General features: G+C 43.9%; 1 protein-coding gene across 2 annotated transcripts in view; it reads left to right on the top strand.

Annotated features, from left to right (window-relative positions):
* The window catches only part of SLC22A23 (solute carrier family 22 member 23), a 107,003-nt gene that overhangs the window by 63,502 nt on the left and 25,279 nt on the right, over nt 1-18,222 (top strand). For both annotated transcript variants that reach the window (XM_009954322.2, XM_086469287.1), the window contains exons 4-5: nt 12,806-12,974; nt 17,654-17,781. In XM_009954322.2, coding sequence (XP_009952624.2) covers nt 12,806-12,974; nt 17,654-17,781 — 297 coding nt within the window. The remainder of the gene's footprint in view (nt 1-12,805; nt 12,975-17,653; nt 17,782-18,222) is intronic.

Here is an 18,222-nt window from a genome sequence, read left to right as displayed (position 1 = left end):
CTGCCACTCTTCTTCCATCTCCCACCCCTTACACGTTTCTGTCTTGCTACAAAAGGATGGTAAACACAGGAGGGGGTTTTTTGATGTACCTGAAACTGCTTCCTGAGCAGGGGAAATCTAACACCACATGCCATGCACCTCTGGCATTGCATGAATAGGAAGCAGCACATAAAAGTTGTGTTGTCATTTTTGTACTATACTCAATCTCAGTATTGCTGCACAAACAAAAATACAATTATCTTAATGGATAAGGTGATTGCTGTGTGCATTTTTCTTCAAAGTAGCAGAACTCACTGGAGGGAGAACCTCTCAAAAATCCTCTGACCTTAAGAGCATGGCTTGGCCATACCTAGGCAAAGTGAGGTCTACACCAGGCTCTGCCATCTGGTCTCCTAGGCAGCATTACCTCTACCCACAGGTCTTGTCTTTGTCTTTGCACCATTGCTGGAACAGTGAAGCACCACTCAATAGGAAGTGCCATTTGAAACACAGAGAATCACATGGAGAAATATGTAGGAATTGTTAAGAAAAGGTTAACAGTCATTCATCTCCCAAGGGGTGGGTGCGAGCATATGTCTTCACTATTTTAGCTGTAGCTGCGACGTGTACAAAGTTTACTAATGTAATCGAAACAAGTGAAATCCCCTTCCGTGAACTGCAGCTGGATTCTTTCCAAGGAACTCGGTTTCCTTTTAATGTTGTGTTATTAATTAGCCCAGCAATTCGTTCTGGTTTTATTTGGAACAAATCGGTAAGTGTTACCATCTTTGAACTCTTCTGTGAGTGGCAGGAGTTTTTGTGAAAGAAGTCTTTCACTGTAGGAAAGTGAGTGTCCACAAGAGGATGGCTTCTGCTTGGGCAGATGGATGTATTCCCAGCCTACTTGCCAGCCTCCACAGAAGGAGGATATTAGGAAATGCGAGCTTTTTCTCTTTCAGTTATTGCAAAGCAATAGGAGGGTTTCCATCCATTCAGCAGAAATATTTAGCTCTTACTACAAGTTTATCAGGATATATTAGTGTTTTACCCTTGTAAAGCTGCATATTTTTCTTGGCTATGAGATACTCTTGAGCAAATGCACCCATTTTTCAGGGATGATCCTGGAAATACTTTGAATCCCAGTGGATGTTTTTGGGCGGTCTGGTTTGATATTGCATGGACATCCTTAGCCCAGCAATTTACATGGAAACATGAGGTTCTGGAGGCATTTTAATGCCAGTTGCCCTTTTATTGTTCTTCACCCTCAAGGCAGGTTTTACCAGTTCAAGGAATTCTGGTGCTTCATTGGAAAAACTTTTTACAGATGGTATTTGTAAAGATAGCAAGGAAAAAATTTAAGAAATGTTTAAGCTTTGGCAATTATGAGTTCATCTTAATTATGTATGTGACAGCAGCACCAAGGGGCGTTCCACTGCTCTCCCTTCCATGCATGCAACTACAGGTGCTGCCCTCCTGAGTTAACCTTGGCTTGAAATAGAGATGTGCTTGAATAGGGCTGGAAAGGGAACGCTCTTTCCCAGACAAGTTTTCAGCATTCTCATTGAACTCATTGAATTACGCTGTTTGCTGCAGGACTGCCCACAAACCATCCATGAGCAAAGCCCACTATACAGAGCACTCCTCATGCACAAAGTGGTGGAACGTGTCCTAAACAGTATATAGTTCATGTATTTGGTATAAAGAATAAAAGCCTGTAATTAAAAACTTAAGATGTAATTTTGAATAAAAATTATGATAACTTTAATAACTTCAAGAAGCAGGTTTTTTCCCAAGGTTGGATATCATATCTTTTTCACTTTAAAGTCAGTTAACCAAAAGGAAATCTTCATTGGTCTTTACTTTTTCCCCTAGAATTTTTTTTTTTTTTCTCCCTTATGGGAATGTTACTTGGAAAACAAAAGCTCATTGGGAAAAGAAAAATGAAAAACAATACCTGTACTGCTTCCAACTGCACCAGCTGCTTTTGTACCAGTTTTCTCATCACCTATATACTACCACCACCTCATTTATCTTTTTATTTTGTCATAGGTTTAAAATTAGAGGAGACCTGACCAGGGGCCATCCTGCTTGTGCTGATTCTGGTGCAATGGTTGCGTGCACTGCTCGGCACAGTCCTCTCGTCGTGTGGGCGTTCCCATTCTGCATGCCTTTGCCTTTGCCTTCCCCAGACCTGTGTCAGGCTTGATGCTGAATCCTGGAGACAGAGGACTATTAATACAAAAGTCACCCGTTAGTTTGGGCGGCACTTCCTTCTTCAGCAAATGCACACTTTGCTAAAAGCACCCAAAACATAGTGTCTTACTGGCTCTGAATCTCCCCAGTTCCCCTTTCACAGTGTTCATGAAACAACTAACCAGAGTGCCTGGCATAAATCTTTAAAAACAAGGACACCCTGAGGGCCAAATGTGTGACCGCCTTTCACAAAGATGCTTACTAATTGCTTTTGATTAAATCGCCTGTGTTTCTGCTGGCCCTTGGTGCATGCTTTCAGCCAGTGCTGCTGTGGTATTGCAGAATCTCCCCGACACTGGTGATGCCACCTGAGCAATTCGGGTCCTCTGAAATGGCACGGGGTTCTTCAGGATATCACCCAAATTTCCACTGATTGCTTTTGACATCAGAGTGGGGTCAGGGAAGGCAAAGGAACTATGGGCTTTTACGTTTACAATTATACACACATACCCATATATATGTGTGTGTGCATCTATACATACACATGTGTATGGGTTTACAACTGTATAAGAGTTTAATAATCAACCACCCAAATGTTTGCTTAGGTTCTGTGTATGTAAGCAATTGGACAGAAGCAAAAGGAGCAAGGTGCTTTCCTAGGGTTGTGCCTCCAGTGTGTAGTGCTTCAGAAAAGCCATCTTCCTTTGGTCTGAGGGAGGGCATGCAGGGCAGGCGGTGCTTTATTAAGACCTAGGGAGCACCAAGTACATTTCTTGGTCCTGCATTTAAATGTTTCCTCAGTGCTTGTCTTTTGTGCTTGGTAAGATAGGCTGCAAACAGCTCAAGGCTCCCAAATTCTTGATGGCAATATGCAGTTCTGCTGGGAATATGCTCAAATCCAGGGCTTAGTGCATTTATTCACTCATCCAACAGCATGGCGGTAATGGTGAAAAGCTCCTGCTTGAAGGAGCATTCTGTGTTGGATCAGTGCTCAGGGAGAGAGGGGCTCCCCCTTGCTGCCCTGCTGCCTCAGCAAGCTGGGAAATGTTTAATAAACCTGAAACAAGGTGTTAGGCTGTTACTTCTTTGCTCTCACCTCTTTGAGGACCGTCATCTGACGGGAGGTTGCAAACTGAGATTTAGAAACAGCTGCTGTTGGAATTTTATTTGCCATTGGTTAATTAAGAGATTGCCGTGCAGATTTGTGGCTTTCAAATTTCTTCTCTGTTCTTATTTTAAGTGGCTACAATATTGTTAAAAATTTGCTAACAAATGCAGAACACTTTCATCTGAAGCATCAAAGGAAATGAGCTCCTCTGATACCTCTCACACTGGTTTTTGTTTCAGCTGCTCTTGTTCGTGCCTGTCAAAAAGATGATGGTTGTGATTTAGATCCTGCCAAAAGAAAAGGGGCCAGCTGTTGTTAACAGCAGAGGTGTTTGATTTGTGAAATATTCGTGTGATCAGCTGTACATTTCCTCTAAAGCAAGCCACCTTTTTGGAACAAGGAAGAATCCAATGTATTTCTATACAATCTTAGTTTTGTGCAAAAATAAATATAAATATGGGTTTGGAGAGTCTCTTAATGGGGTATAGGAAGTTACAGACTGAATTTTACATTGCCTTGCGCAATATAAAACTCAGCAAATACAGATACTATGGGATGAACAGAGGAGCAACACGTGCTCCCTTGTCTTCTGCTGATGCTTTGTGGGAGCCAGCTTGGAGCCAGAGCATGATCACAGGCAAAACTGCATCCCACGCAGTGGTCAGGCAGCCTCTGCTCATGGCCTCCTGTGCCTTGAGGAGCCAAGCTCACCCCTGCCCTGCCCAGCTCTCTGCTGTGAGCAAGCCTGGCCCCAGGAAGGGGCTCAGCAGCACATGCATTGTGCCCGGGTGGTCCTCAACTCCTGCAACTGCATCCATGTTCAAGCAACCTTGCATCGAACCTAAGCTTGCTCCGTGTCTGTGGTCCAAACCTTCCACCTGTGGGTAGCTACAGACTGTCTGCAGTTGGGAGGAGAGGTCCTCCTGAAATATCCTAACGTAGTTGAGCAATAACAGGCCTGAAGTTGGATTGGCGTGTAAGTCGTTTGTGCCTTACAGGAGAGAGGCATGTGGAAAGTAAAGAGAGGGAAGGTTGCACCTGGTGTTTTGGTTGGATTTTGGGTGAGAGGTGTAGCTGTGTTTACTTTTTTCATGCTATATCTCTACACATGTAGTGTGCACAGCAGTAGAGGCTAAGTAGTGTATCTAAAGGGTATTTGGCCTAGTATCAGTTTTAATGCTATTCTGGTACTTGTATACAAAATGAATGTCTGATCTAGTTCTGTTGAGAAAGAGATCTATTCTGATTAGACATCTACCTATCTGCTGGCTCCATCCAGTAGATATGGATTACCTACCCAGGTCAGAAATGAAGAGTGCCACTGCACATCTGGTGAGGTGTCATGCTGGCTGCCTGCCCTGGAACCAGCCTGACAGCTCTGTCAGCTTGGGTTATATCAGTGCACGGACGACTTATTTGACGCACATTAAAAGTGATAATTAGATATAAGTAGTGGTTTGCTGTGTGTTTAAAAGAAACCCTCACCAAACCTATGATGTGTAGAAAAGTGCCTTTGAAGGAGCATCTGTGTCGCTTCATATATGTATTTTAGAGTAACTTTTGTCCTGCTGTGCAGTTGGAGGAAAATAATCCAATTTTTCTTACTCAACCATTGGAGTTTCAGTCTATTACTGCTCTCTTTGCTTGGCAGTCAATTGGATTTCTCCAGTGAGGAAATTAGATTTTTCCTTCCCTTCCACTCTGTCTCTGTCCTGTGTTTACATCAATTGGCAGTTGTCTGAACTGCAGTGTGCATGATAACCTTCCCTTCCACGTGCTGCTTCATTTACTGTTCTCTAATAAACTGTATTTACACGGGGTGCTTTCTCCCTTACTTCTGGTGACAGCAAAGATGATCAAGAAAATATTCTCCATGTCTAAACTCAGCCAGGAGCGAGTGTGAGCTTAACCCGGGCCGTCTCAGCCAGCACTGAATCAGAAGTGCACTAATTGGGATGAGAAGTGTACGTACCCCGTGGGTAGAGCTTGCAGTTTTTACAAGTTTGTGTGTAGTAAACACTTGGAAATTTGGGTATAAAATCAAATATGCTGGATTACATTTATTTACTTCTCCCCCAGCAGCCAGCTGCAATCTTAAAGGCTTGTGTGGGAGTTAATAGTTTTTGCTGCAATTTTATCTGGTCGACTAGCCAAAAGTGAGCTTGGGGGCCATTATTCTAGGAATATCCAGCAAGATGATCTGTTTACAGCAGAGGGCAAATCCCACGGAGAGTGTTGGAGGAAGGAGAGGTCCCTGAGGTTCGAGAGAGCTTAGTGGGAATTAGGAAATACAGCAGCAGTGGGGACGGGGTCACCTCCCAGCAGTCTTCAAGATCTCTGTGATGGAGGTGACCGAGCTCGTTGTGCCAAAAGGGATGGAGAGCACAGCAGTGGTGGGACATGCTGGAAGTGCTGAACAGCTTGGAAAACTAAGTGTTCTGAGGCGATTTTTCTTTCCTTTTGTGCTCTGTTTAAAAGCAGAGTCCAAATGCAAAATCCTGGCTTAAAACCACAGCCTGCACATTGCTCTTGACTGAGCTGAGCAGCTGCTGGGCCTGAAAAGCAAACACAGCCCTGGTGCTTTAGAATGCTACCACTGCTGGGAATTTCTGGTGTCCCGCATTTTACACTGAGCCTTCTTCTGCTCAACTGATAGAATGTGTCTTATTCATCTGAGTCTGATTGTTTTCCTCCCTTTTGGGACAGGGGAACATCTACAGGGGTCCTTGGAGGGAGAGAATTAAGAGTGATGGGTGTATAGTAATAACAGGGGAAACTGTCTAAAATCCTGGGGTTTATGAGGGGTTTTTTTAGTATGATGTGAAACTTTGAATGTGAATCTAGAATCAGACTGTCTCCCCGGGGATTTTTTTTCAGTGGGATTGCACCAGACTTCAGGTGCTTTGTCCTGGCCATTTTCTCCAAGGGATGGTGCTATATAATTATGGTCTTGGTGGTGCGTAGACTGAAACCTGCCAGGGAGAGAAAACTGCAAAGGCACAGAAAGCAGTTAACATTTGATTTCTGATGAAGCTAGCACTTGGGCTGTGGTGCAAGAATTGCTCTGTGTTTTGGGACTGGAAATGGGCGAGTGAATGCTGCAGAGTTGTTCAGGCAATGTGATTTAACCTCTTTTTCCTCTTGATATGTTATTTGCAAAGACTTACAATGTCTTTTTCTTTTTTCTTTAAATAAAAGTATTTGCTATTCATCCTTGTGCAAATATCCGATGAGAATAAATGTCAGCCTTTAAAGACAAACAAGAGGATTTCTGAAATCTGAAGCGAGCTATATGTTACTAGTGCACAAGTGTAAGACCAAGTGAGAAAGGATGGTATGTGGCCCTCAATCCCTTCACAGCGACAACAGCTCACAAGGTGGGGTTTGGAGGAGGTGGGTTGTGCAGAGCCATGCTCTGTGGTGACATGAGCTGTTGTTAACCTGATGTTACTGTAGACCTCCCCGGTCACCTGTCTGGGTGTCCATCTCCTCCAGCTGCACTGCTCCTTCCACAGCTGCAGGTGGAGAGGGTGGGAGAGAGGAGCTGGCTGGAAAGGGGAGAGGGTAGCATTGCAGATGTCGGGCCAACTTTAACTCGATTTCTCATCTTCTTTTGGAAGAGGTTGTCTGAAAAATTGTCGTCCCAGGGGGTTTTCCATTTCATCTAGAAGCTGTTAGCAAAGGCTGCTTGCCCTTTCTGATAAAAAATCGATGTGCCCCTTGTCACCAGCACCGGTTGCATTTGCTGTAGGTAACCTGTTATCTGACCTATGGTTTCATCGTCTTTCTCTGCTGATGCCCGGGGATGATGGTGACCCCCTGTGCGAGGGAGCAGGTCTGCATGGAGTGGGGCTGAGCCCCTGTGGCGTTGTAGAGGCTCTTTGTTAGCTCCCTCCTCACCCACATCCTGACAAGTCTGAGCGCTCGCAGTCATGCAGCAGGCAGGGCTGACTGTGAGCCCTCGTGGCCCATCCTTGTGTCCTGTGCAGCTTGTTCGGTACGCTGGTGGCAAGAGTGCCCCAGTCCTCCTTGGAGGAGGCACTCTAGCTGCCCCCACCATCCCGACAGAGCTGTCGGCAGTGTTAGGATCTGCCTAAATTTTGCCAGCCATGCAGAGATACGTGATGGAGTCCTGTCCTTTTCTGTAAATCCAAGTCTTTATGGTCAGCTGTCAGGGACAACTGATTTTGGTGTGGAATAGCCTAGAGCTCTGTCATGTTTTGGAAGCTGTTTCTAGGTTTCTGAAAACCACAAAAAAGTAAAACCTTTCAGGACTAATGGCTCTCTGCAGACACTCCAAAGATGCATATGGATCTGAGATGTGCCATACCTCATCCACCTACAGCTTGACTTCAGAAACACCTTCCTTTCTGCTCCGCTCCCTGGGTTCTTCCAGGCACACCTATTTCCAGCTGAGGCAACATAAATGGCATGCAAATGTTCAAGTACCCTATAATTGTAGTGAATTAATTCACTGATGTTTATACACAGCTTCTTTTTGGCAAAACCACAAATGCACTTGCTGAAGGGCCTCCCAGTGTTTCATGTGCTCAGTGCAATGGACCTGCTTTTCCCGGTGAAGGCTTGTTCAGGCTTTCCGTTCTTTCTAATCAGAGTCCTAAAGGACCACACAGAGGGAGTGAGGGAGAGAAAATTGCTCCCATTTAAAGAAAAGTAATTTCAATATTCCAAAACCTGCCTGGGAGATCTTACCTGATCTGACTGCACTGGCGTGCTGTGGGCTGGCTCCTATGAAATAACAATGAACTTCTTGTTTCCAGTTGTTTCTTTGTTTTGATCTGTCAAGAAAATGTAGCTCTAACCTTGCCACTGCTGTCACATAGTGTGCAATGTGGATCAAATGAGGAGTCGCATGCAACAATTTTGCCTTCAGCCCATAGTTTTCCTGGTCCTAAAAACTACTTATTGTGCTTTTTAGACGTGTTTGGAAAGTGCTGCAGATTTGAAACCTCTGTTGGACTCTGCATTCACCTAAGGTGCAAGAGTGTACCCCGACAACATGCTTGTTAAAGCTAGATGGCCAGAAAGTCTGATCAAGCTCAAAGCCCTGTAGGTCCATCGGCATCTGAGGCAGCTTTTCTCAGGCCAGCATCTGTCATGAAACTCAACTCCTCTGAAACCCAAGGGTTGCCTTTGCTCCAGGGGAATGGCACCAGCAAGGCAAGCTGTCCCAGCATGTCTCCAAGTCTGCCTCCAGAGGGAAATGTGGGGAAGATCGGGGACAGAGCCCTCCTCAGTGTGGGCTTTTTCCTTCAGCATGTATCAAGAATGTGTAACTAACACATCCTAGGGGTCCACGTGGCTCTCTTAGGGGTCAAGTAGGACCATTGCTGCAATGCTAGGGGTAAGCAAAAAGGACAATGTATGAAGCAGTGGGGGAGCTGCTCTGAAATTTGTCCTCTTAGTATACCAAAAACGTTGGTTTGAAAGTCCTTTTCTTGAGCTTGGCCTTTGTCACTAGGAACAGCCAATATAGCTGCTGTGGTTCTTATTCCCTTGATTAATATTTGAAAATATTTCCCATAGGATTTCTGAATAACTCAGTCACAGGCTGTATAGAAGGACAAAATTGTTAATTTTACTACATCACCACCACCCTCCCCCTCCCCGAAGTGTCTAAGAGGGCAGATTTTGCACAATCACACTCATTCGCTCATGGATTTCTTTTGTGCATGCTCTCACATCCATGCACTCACAAGTACCAAGGCGTATGTCCACGTGGTCTGGCCAGGGTGACTTGCATGACACAGAGGACAAGAGGCAGTGGCTACTGTGACCTCATCACATCCCTGAGGTGGTTCTTGGCAGACAGCAACAAACCAGTTTGGGGTCGCTTTTCGTACCCTTTAAGAGTTGATGATGTTTGTAGTTTTTTGCTTCATTGTTTTTTCTCATCCCTCATAATTGTCAGGCAAACAATGAATTTTTGTTCTCTTCTGTTTTCTCATAGTCTTGATATTTCATGACTCCAGTCCTATTCTTCATCTTGATACCTTGTCTGTAGGGCAGGTTGTTCCTCCTCCTTTTATTGCTTGAATGAAATCACAGGTAGGGTGCAATTGGCATAATGGGCATGTGCCATTCTTTTAACCTGAGCTCTGCCCTGCCTTCTGGTGCCTGCTTGCTCGCTCTCACAATGCATACACTCGTACAGACACGCAGACTTTTACTCTGCCTTTGTTTGTCATCAGTTTTAATACTTTTGGTACGAATCGCTGCACGCAGACTCATGGAGTAACGTGTCTGGCCCCAGTGCTGTTCCTTCCATGCCAGAACGTGTCTCTGCACATCCTGCAAGTTAGTAGTGGGGTTACTTTGAGTGCCTCAAGCAGCTCCCAAAAATGCTTGAATACCTTGGAAGAAGGGCCACACTGACTCTCCCTGTGGCAGGCTCATGGGCTCTGGATGTTGATGTGGTCATTTCTGTAGAGGAAAGACATACAGGACAGGGTCCGGAAGGAGGATTTCTACACTTTATTTTTGCATTTCCCAGCCAGAGGCATGTACTGTGCAATGAGCCTCGTGTGTTCAGCATCTCATGTCAGTGATGCCTACAGGGACCGGGTCTGCACCCCATATGTGGTGAGGCCATTGCCTTCAGGCTGGGTCGTACTTGTAGTGTGTGTGGAGCAGTTCTGCCACAGGGGCTGTCTGGGTCCCGCTTCCGCACTTGTGTCTGCTGTTACTGGGCATCTGCTGACAGTGAGAAAGTCTGTCCTACGTGTCCTGGGCATGTCTGATTTTGCTGCTTTGTGTACAGGTTTCAACTTGCCCATACAGACATTTGCCTGGGACTTAAGGAAATTAGGCATCTAAGTTGGATCTACTGACTGTGCTGCCTAGAGTAGAAATGCTGAGCAAGGAATCAAAATCCTTTCCACACCTGTCTCCTTGCCCCCACAAAATTTTCCAAGTAGAGCAAATGGGTATATCTGGGAGGTTTTGGTACTGACAGTAATTTCTGTGATTTCTATGTATGAGAAGAGTTTACTTGACTCTCCATGCTCTGCAAAGTTGAGGTGGAAACCTTTTCACTGAGTGGGGGAGCTGGAGCTTTCTTGCTGGATTTGCCATAGGTGGCTAAAGCTGTTCTCTGCTTTCTAGTGGTTTCTTGTGAGTTGGTAATTTATCATGCAAACCGGGTGGAAATTGTTGCAGCTGTAGAGGCCTCATGCCTGAATGAATCACATCATCGGTGTGAGCATCAGTAGGGTGCCTTTCCCGGTGCTGGGGCAGAGGTGCTGCAGTGAGTGGCTTTGCTGACAGAGGTAGAAAAAGGTTGACTGCTAAATGCTGGCTGAAAACTGCGATGCTGAGTCTTTTATCCTATAAAATTGGTGCCAGAGACGTTGGAAAGTCAGTAGGCTGTCCTAATAACGTTGAACATTTCAACAGAGATGTGATATTTCACATACACTGATGCGTGTGATGTGTATGCCTGCTGATGTCACTTGAAAGTCATGCTCACCCTGCTACAGCATGGATTTTTGGTTTTGTCTTCTACAGCTTTTTAGAGGAAAAGGCAAAAATTGATCATATGCATGTGATAATCCAGAGAAGAAAATAGATGCTAAACCATCTCTGAAATTGTTTCCTTTCTGTACAATGAACTGCTGCATATGGAGCTATGTGCAATGCAACCGTGACAATAAAATATAATTTTATTATTCAGATGCTTCTTTCTGACTTCATGTAAAAGTTGTTCTCTTGGTTATTTTTTTTTTTATCTGATACTAAACTAAGCAATGGAATGGAAATGCCAGAGTCTTACCTATCTAATGCAGACTTCCTGTTTCTATAGCAACAAGACTCATCCTTGTACTTAATGAAGGAATATTCGAGTGACAGTAACTGTGACTTTAAGGTTTAGAAAAACAAACAGAACTGCTTTATATTTGAAGATTAGAGAAATGAAACAGAAGTGATCTCTTTGCATAGAATAAAAAAAATTGCCTGGGCTTGGGATACTTCATTAGTAAGAATGAAACCATATTAATGTCATAATAACCTCTGTGTTTTAATCTTGTTTTTCTAATTAAAATATAAAAGCCTTTTATAGTAATTGAGAGTCTTTGAGGGGTTTTTTTCCCCCTTTCTTTTGCAAAGCTGCTGTGTTTGTGGTTAAGCTAATGAAAGTTTGGGCGTGTTGTGGCAGCAGATACATTTTCCTTCTGTATTGGCAAAAATCCATTGACAGTTTTTTGTCATTGGCTGAAAAGAAAGGGGAAAAAATGTGTGGTGGTTAATCCTGCATTTGATCTACAAGCTAGTTCCTGGTCAGCTAGTTTAAATCTGTGTTACAGTGATAAAAGCTGAACAAGCTACAGATGAGAGAGTGAATGAAAGAGCAGCTGTCATCTCTTCCTATTATCTTATAGCTTTTCAATTACAATTTTAACAACTGTTAAATTCTAATTTAAAACAACCCTAGGAGACATCCCAAGGAAAAGCAACAATGCTGACAGCAACATATCATGACTGTTTACGAACCTATGTTTCTATATCAGCATAGCAGTAAGCACTACGCAACATTTGTGGCAGGTTTATTGTGCTTAATTATTAATCTGTAGATGTGAATGTGGGCAAACGGAAAATACGAAATATGGGCTTCTATTACAGCTTACTGGTGAAAAAATTGTTTGAATATATTTCCACAGGGCAGTCCAATTTTTCTGCTATTACTTCTGTGATTTTTTTTTTACATTTTTTTTTTTTCAAAGCTGTGATTCTGATAAATTCAAATTCATTTCTGAGAAGTGAATAAAGATAGCCAGAATTCAGGATTTAAGGAAATTTTTTATTTGCTGAACGCGTGTGTCACAAGGCAGCTGAGACAACCAGTGATGGCAGTAAATTGCCCCACAGCAAAAGGAAGGATGGAGGACAGGATAAGGCAGATGGAAGGCTGGCTCGTTGGAAAGTTGATCAAGATCAGCTATCGCGAAAACAAAAAGCAAACCCAGAAACAACCTACTCTGCAAAATCCAGCTTGAAACTGGCTGATTCGTCACATATTAATCTGTGGGCAGGTGGCATCCCGTATGAGCTAGGAGCCTGTATCCTGCTGAGAGCTCTTCTGCCTCCCAGCAAACTGATTGGAAAGGCATGTGGTGTCTCTGAGAAGTGTGAAAAGGCTCGACCCAAAACCTTTGGATTGTGTTTTACCCTATATTCCCTTTAAAAACAAACATCTTGCAATTTGGTAAAACGCCTCTCTAGGCAGAGAAGGAAAGCTGACGATGAGGATACAGCAGGTCTGCAGGAGAGGCCATAGGTGTATGGAAGTTGCAATGTTTCTGCCACAGCCAGCTGTTAATGGGCTTCTCTATAGCTGCTAGGGTATTTGAAGTCTAAATACAGGAGGAAACAAGATTTATGGGATTGTGCATAACTCTGGCCAAAGGTCTTGAGTGACATTAACTCCTTGAAAATTTCATAAAGGGAAGCTTTTGGGTACCTTTGCTGGTGGGGAGCTAATGCGTTTGCATGTGCTCTGTGTTTCAGGAATAGAGCTCTGTCCTCCTGGGCACCGGTTCATGATCACCATGGTGGCAAGCTTCATCGAAATGGCAGGGCAGTTCCTCATGCCGGGGCTGGCTGCCCTCTGCAGGGACTGGCAGGTCCTCCAGGCAGTCATCATCTGTCCTTTCCTGCTGATGCTGCTCTACTGGGTGTAAGTATTTCTTCCTCTTGTTGGGTCAAAGGCAACATGAGCTCCTAATGTTGGACTCGGGAGGTGCTTCACTGTCAGCAAGTGTGGTGCTTCACAATACATGTGAGCCTTTCCCTTTGTTCTTCCATTCACCTTTTGCAAAGACTTGACTTTGAAATAAGAAATAATAAGTTTATAATTTTCTGTAGCACACACATAGGTTACATGATGCGACATGGTGGGAACTCAGGAGATGGTCCTCTTTCACTGAGCATCAAGTTGTACTTTGCTATTGTTCTGTCTGTCACTTCCCCTTTAAAGATGAAAACAGTTCATGAGAGGGTGCGTTTCAGCCTAGCTGTTGTCAGATTGTGACTGCACCACTAAATTTTCTCTTAAAACCTGTATTGTGGTTCTGGGCTGTCACTGTTTGTTTCTTTGGCCTGGGTTAGCCAACCTAGGTTCAGCTCTTGAACAAGCGCAGTTGGACGTCTTGTGTGTGTGAGGTAGCCAGCCCTCAACTAGACTGCCTGCTGGATTTTGCCCAAACTACCACACACTGCACCAAAGCCTGGGTAGATGGTCTGTACTGGGCAGTGGCTTGGGATCGTTCCCACAAGGAATCCGCCCCCCTCCCGGCTGCTCCCACTCCTCTCTTGCGCGTGGCACTGCGGCACTGGTACGACTATTCTGAGAGAAGTAGGGCAGCTCTCACCTTGGGGATGGTGCCAGGTCTATCCCCACCAGAACTTTATAAACCTCCCAAAAAATCTTTCTTTGTTGTTCTGTCTTAATAGTGACACGCAGTGGCGGCATAACACAACAGAGGCTTATGAGAGCAGTGTAGTATAAAACCGTGACAGTAAGAACACACTAGATTGTTTGTTTTAAAGATACCACTAACAAGACTAGAATATTTAGTTGCTGTACACTGAGAAAAATGAGGAAAAAAGGCCACCACACTGTGCAGGACCAAGTTGTTTATGTACTGTGGAGGGCCAAGCTGCTAGTTTTAACATCTCACAAGTTGCAACATGTAAAAACTTATTACACTATGTAAGAGTTTTTGACAGATATTTTTCTGTTAATGTATGAAGGCCTTGCAGAGTTCTCCTGAGTTCATAGTGGTAACCCTCAGTGGGGATTTCTTCACTTATCCCCAAGGTAGACGGACTGCAGCTTGAGCTGAGGGCAAAAGGCAGCACACAGGAGAAAGTAACAGGTCCTTTGCAAGATAATGGCTTTTTTTTTTGTTTCCCTGTTTTCCAACATATAACATCTAAATAGTCTCGTCTTGTCAGTGTTAATCTTGATGACGAATAACCAAGGGTGTCCTTGTTAATGTGCGATACTGTTCTCCCAAACCTGCCATATGTTATACACATGTAGGTCTACCACAAAAGCTCCTGTTGGGCTGCCTGCCAGCTGGAATGCCTTGTATCCACCACTGGATAGAACCCAATATCAAACATTGTGTTTGCAGATATTTGTGTCCAAAAGGACAGTGCAATAGTATGAAGATGCCTAATGAACATGGTAAATGACATGGACAGCAGTAACCCCTCAGCAATCTTCTGGAGGTAGCAGGTTTTCCAGGTGGCTGAGTCAGGGTCTTGGACATTCCTGTTGAGAGGTCATACCTGGGTAACATTGAAAGTGATAGGAAATGCTAACATTTATTTCCTAATGTGCAAGAGCTTTGTGGCTTTTTGGCTGTATGGGACAGGCAGACCACATAAATAGTTCCCCTCATATAATGTGTGATATGGCAGCTTGATAAATAGTGGTAACAGCTGAAGTAACAGGATTTGCATCGCCTGCGGTTTTTGCATTAGCAGAAATGGACTCTGGTTAGAATGCCTATTTAATTATACTGTCGGTACAGTATGCACTTTTCTTTTAGGCTTTTCTCTTCCATCTGTTGCATATTCTTTTATTACCTTTTTCCTTTCCTTCCCTTCCCTCTTCCCCAGCATTGTGTTGGGAAACAGAGTGTGGACCCTCAGCATATGTTACAGAGGAAGGAAGAAAACTAACTGATTTGTAATAAAAGAACTGGAAAACTGCACTGCTGTTGATTCCCCATTGTGTCCCCAAGGCAGTGAGTTCAGTAACAGATGCTGTGATAGCCCCTGAGCTGCCTTCTCCTTCCTGTCTTTACTTCCATCTCCTGCTGTGAGAGAGCTGTTTGCCCCTCCAGGCTGGGGCTTAGCCCTCTCCCACCTATAGATTTACTCTGCTCCTGGCCACATGGATGTGGCAGGCTATACTGTCCCCAGGCAGTTTGTGGCTGAGTGGATTGGGAAGATGGACGTGGATGAGGGGGGAAAGGGCAAAACAACAGATTTGTGTAGGAGGGATGGGCTGGGGCACCTGCAAATCGAGCAGATGCCTTTGTTGAGCTCTCGGGTTGTTCTAGAAGGCAGAGCGGCACCCACGTAAGCTGGACATGAGCACACAGAAAAATAAGTTAATAGAAGATAGGCTCTTTTCAAAGTGTGTGTGTGTGTGTATAGAGCCATGAGGGAAGGGGAGCTCCAGTTATACAGAGGCATTATTTCCTCTACCTTGGATGCAGGAAGCTCCTGACAGGACCGTGCCCCTCTCCTCTCCCAGGCAGCAGCTGTGTAACAGGTGACAAACATTTCCCCTGTACCTGCCCACCTGCCCTGTTCTGTTCTTTGACTGCAAAAGGCTGGTCCTTTCCTTGCTGATGGAGGAGATAGAAGACAATCAACCAGGTGTCCACAGTCAGCTCAGCCTGGTCATCTGTGCAACTGCCCACCCTCAGCAGAAAGCTCTCTCAGCTTCACTCACTTAGTATTTAATGCCAGGTGACAAAGCACGAGGTTGTGACCAAATTTCTGTGCAGAAGTCCACCGGGGCCAGGGAGCTGGCTGTTTTGTTTTGGTTTGGCTTTTGAGTTTGTTATCATGCTTGGTTTGGCAACAGAAGGTGCAACAGTAGGTGCGTACAAATGACCCTTGGCAGCAGGGTCCACGCTCCACAAGTGAGCTTGGGCACTTGCACAGAGACAAGGCTGCCAGCACTTCCACTTGCTGTACCTGATAATGTGGGCTTAAAGCAGCCCAGGAGTTTTTAAAGATCCTCCCACTGCTCACACTGAGTAGTGGAGCAGCTGAAAGACATGAGGCTTCATCACTTCCAGTTTCAGACACCTGCAGCGGCTGGAAGGCAGAGACAGCATTTGTCCCTGCAATGCCCATCCCTGTGTCTCTCTTCCTTCCCTGAGGAGCAGGTGCTTGCCATGGGGCTTTTCGTTTGGGACCTGTAAGCAGACCATTCAAAAAGTGCAGCTTTTAGACTAGTGGCTGAGGCTGTCCCCTCTCCAGAGCCCAGTGCAGGGAGATTTTGCATTCAAATAATTTTTAATATTTCAAAAAATGCTTTTGCAGTACAGGACTTTCTGCAGGAGGATATGCCAAAGCATCCATGTAGCACCGGTGATAGTAAATAAGCTGTAAAGCTGAATGGCTGTCATCATGGCTGTTATATATTTTTATTCCCTGATATCCTTTGGATTGAAGTCTGCTTTTTTTCTTCTTCAAAAAAAAAAAAATAATACTTGCCCTTCCTAAGATTGAGGTCTCGCTAAGTTATCTTCCAAATTTCATCAGCCTTAAAAGATCGTACCATAATGGTGCAATCGCTCGATCCACTGCTTAGAGGTATAAGAACTGAGGCAGCATCCACAGTGCTTTATGAAGGAAATTTGCGGGTTTATTGTATTTTTGAAGTGAAATATAGTTGTTAAATTTGTTCTTAGAAAGGTCTTCTGGAAGATTAGTAAAAATGAGGCCTAAACAAGAAAGAAAAATAGGCATGGAGTCAGATCTGGAAGCTTTCCTATCTATGGAAGTATGAGAGTTTTGTTTGTTTGTTTTAAGATCTATGTATTTCTTTTGGTTTTGTATTAAAATTAACTCTTCTGAAAAAAAAAAAAAAAGTTAAGCTAATGAATCAGGTGAATATCAGCACTTGAAGGAAACAACCAGATGGAAAATAAACTTTTTTATTTTGTAACTCTGTCTGCATGTGTATATTTTTAAGGCAACTTAACTAACATAATACTATCTTTGCTAGGGTAAACTTTCAGAGAAACAAATGAATGTTGTCTGGAGCATACACAATACTGGCCTGTATAAAAGAATGGCTTAAAGTCTGCATATGTGGGAGAACATTTCTGACATGTTTAAAAATTAAAAAAAAAAATCTATTCCATTATAATCCTAAAAAGTAATTTTTCTCTTTCCTCTTTCTGTCTTTACAAGAGAATCCAAATCACTTCTGTCAGCTATTTTCCTTCTTTGATCTGAATTACCATGTGTTAACTGCATATCTCATTCATTCCCTTCTTGGCAGCAAATGTCTGTTTCAGACAGTGCTGCCTCCTCTTCCCAGTTCTTTCAAAATTGCATTAACAGGCAGAATTATAAAATTCTGTTACGTTCTATTTCTACGTGATAGGATGGTTCCTATACCATTTGTGAATCAATGTAAAAGAAAATTACATTAATTTACACATTCTGTTTTCCCTCTTATTTGTTTCATAAGTGATTCTTCTGCTTTTTGAAAAGAATTATGTGGCTCATGAACAGTTAAATGAGCAGCTAAACTCTATCAGTTCTTCCTCTGACAGAAACCTGGAAGCGACCCTAACCTGTTTTCCATCTTTAAAGTATTTTCCCAGAGTCTCTTCGGTGGCTGATGGCTACACAACAGTTTGAGGCATCCAAGGAACTGATCCTTCAGTTCACGCACAAGAACAGGATGAACACAGAAAGCGACATCAAAGGAGTGGTGCCCGGTGAGTACGACAGCCAGCCAGCCACAAATCCCTCTGTCCTTCTCTAAAGGCTGCATGTGGCATTGCTGCCCAGAATTAAATAATCTATTTACTGCCTGTAAAATCATCCTGTTCATTCATTCATTCATTTTGCTTTTCTTGAAAAACCATGCCAAACTCCAGCTCTGTGTTTAAAATTACTTGGCCTGTTGAACAGTCCTAGTAATTATAGTCTCATCCTGCAGTGCTGTATGTCTTTAGAGACGTCTCTTGAAGAATTTTACCATGGCTACAGAGGGCACCTTTAGCCCTGTGTGCCTCTGGAAACTGTGCTGTAAGGAAACTGCTGGCTGGGGTCCTGCCCGTCACACAACACTTATTTTGTTAGTTTGGAGAAGCAGCAGCGCTTGGACCCCCAATTCTAAAGTGTCAGCCCCATGGTAGGCCTAAACCACATCACAG

This window comes from Leptosomus discolor, chromosome 8 (genome assembly GCF_034619465.1).
Source record: "Leptosomus discolor isolate bLepDis1 chromosome 8, bLepDis1.hap2, whole genome shotgun sequence".
NCBI lineage: Eukaryota > Metazoa > Chordata > Aves > Leptosomiformes > Leptosomidae > Leptosomus > Leptosomus discolor.
This window is presented reverse-complemented; position numbering and strand designations above follow the sequence as displayed.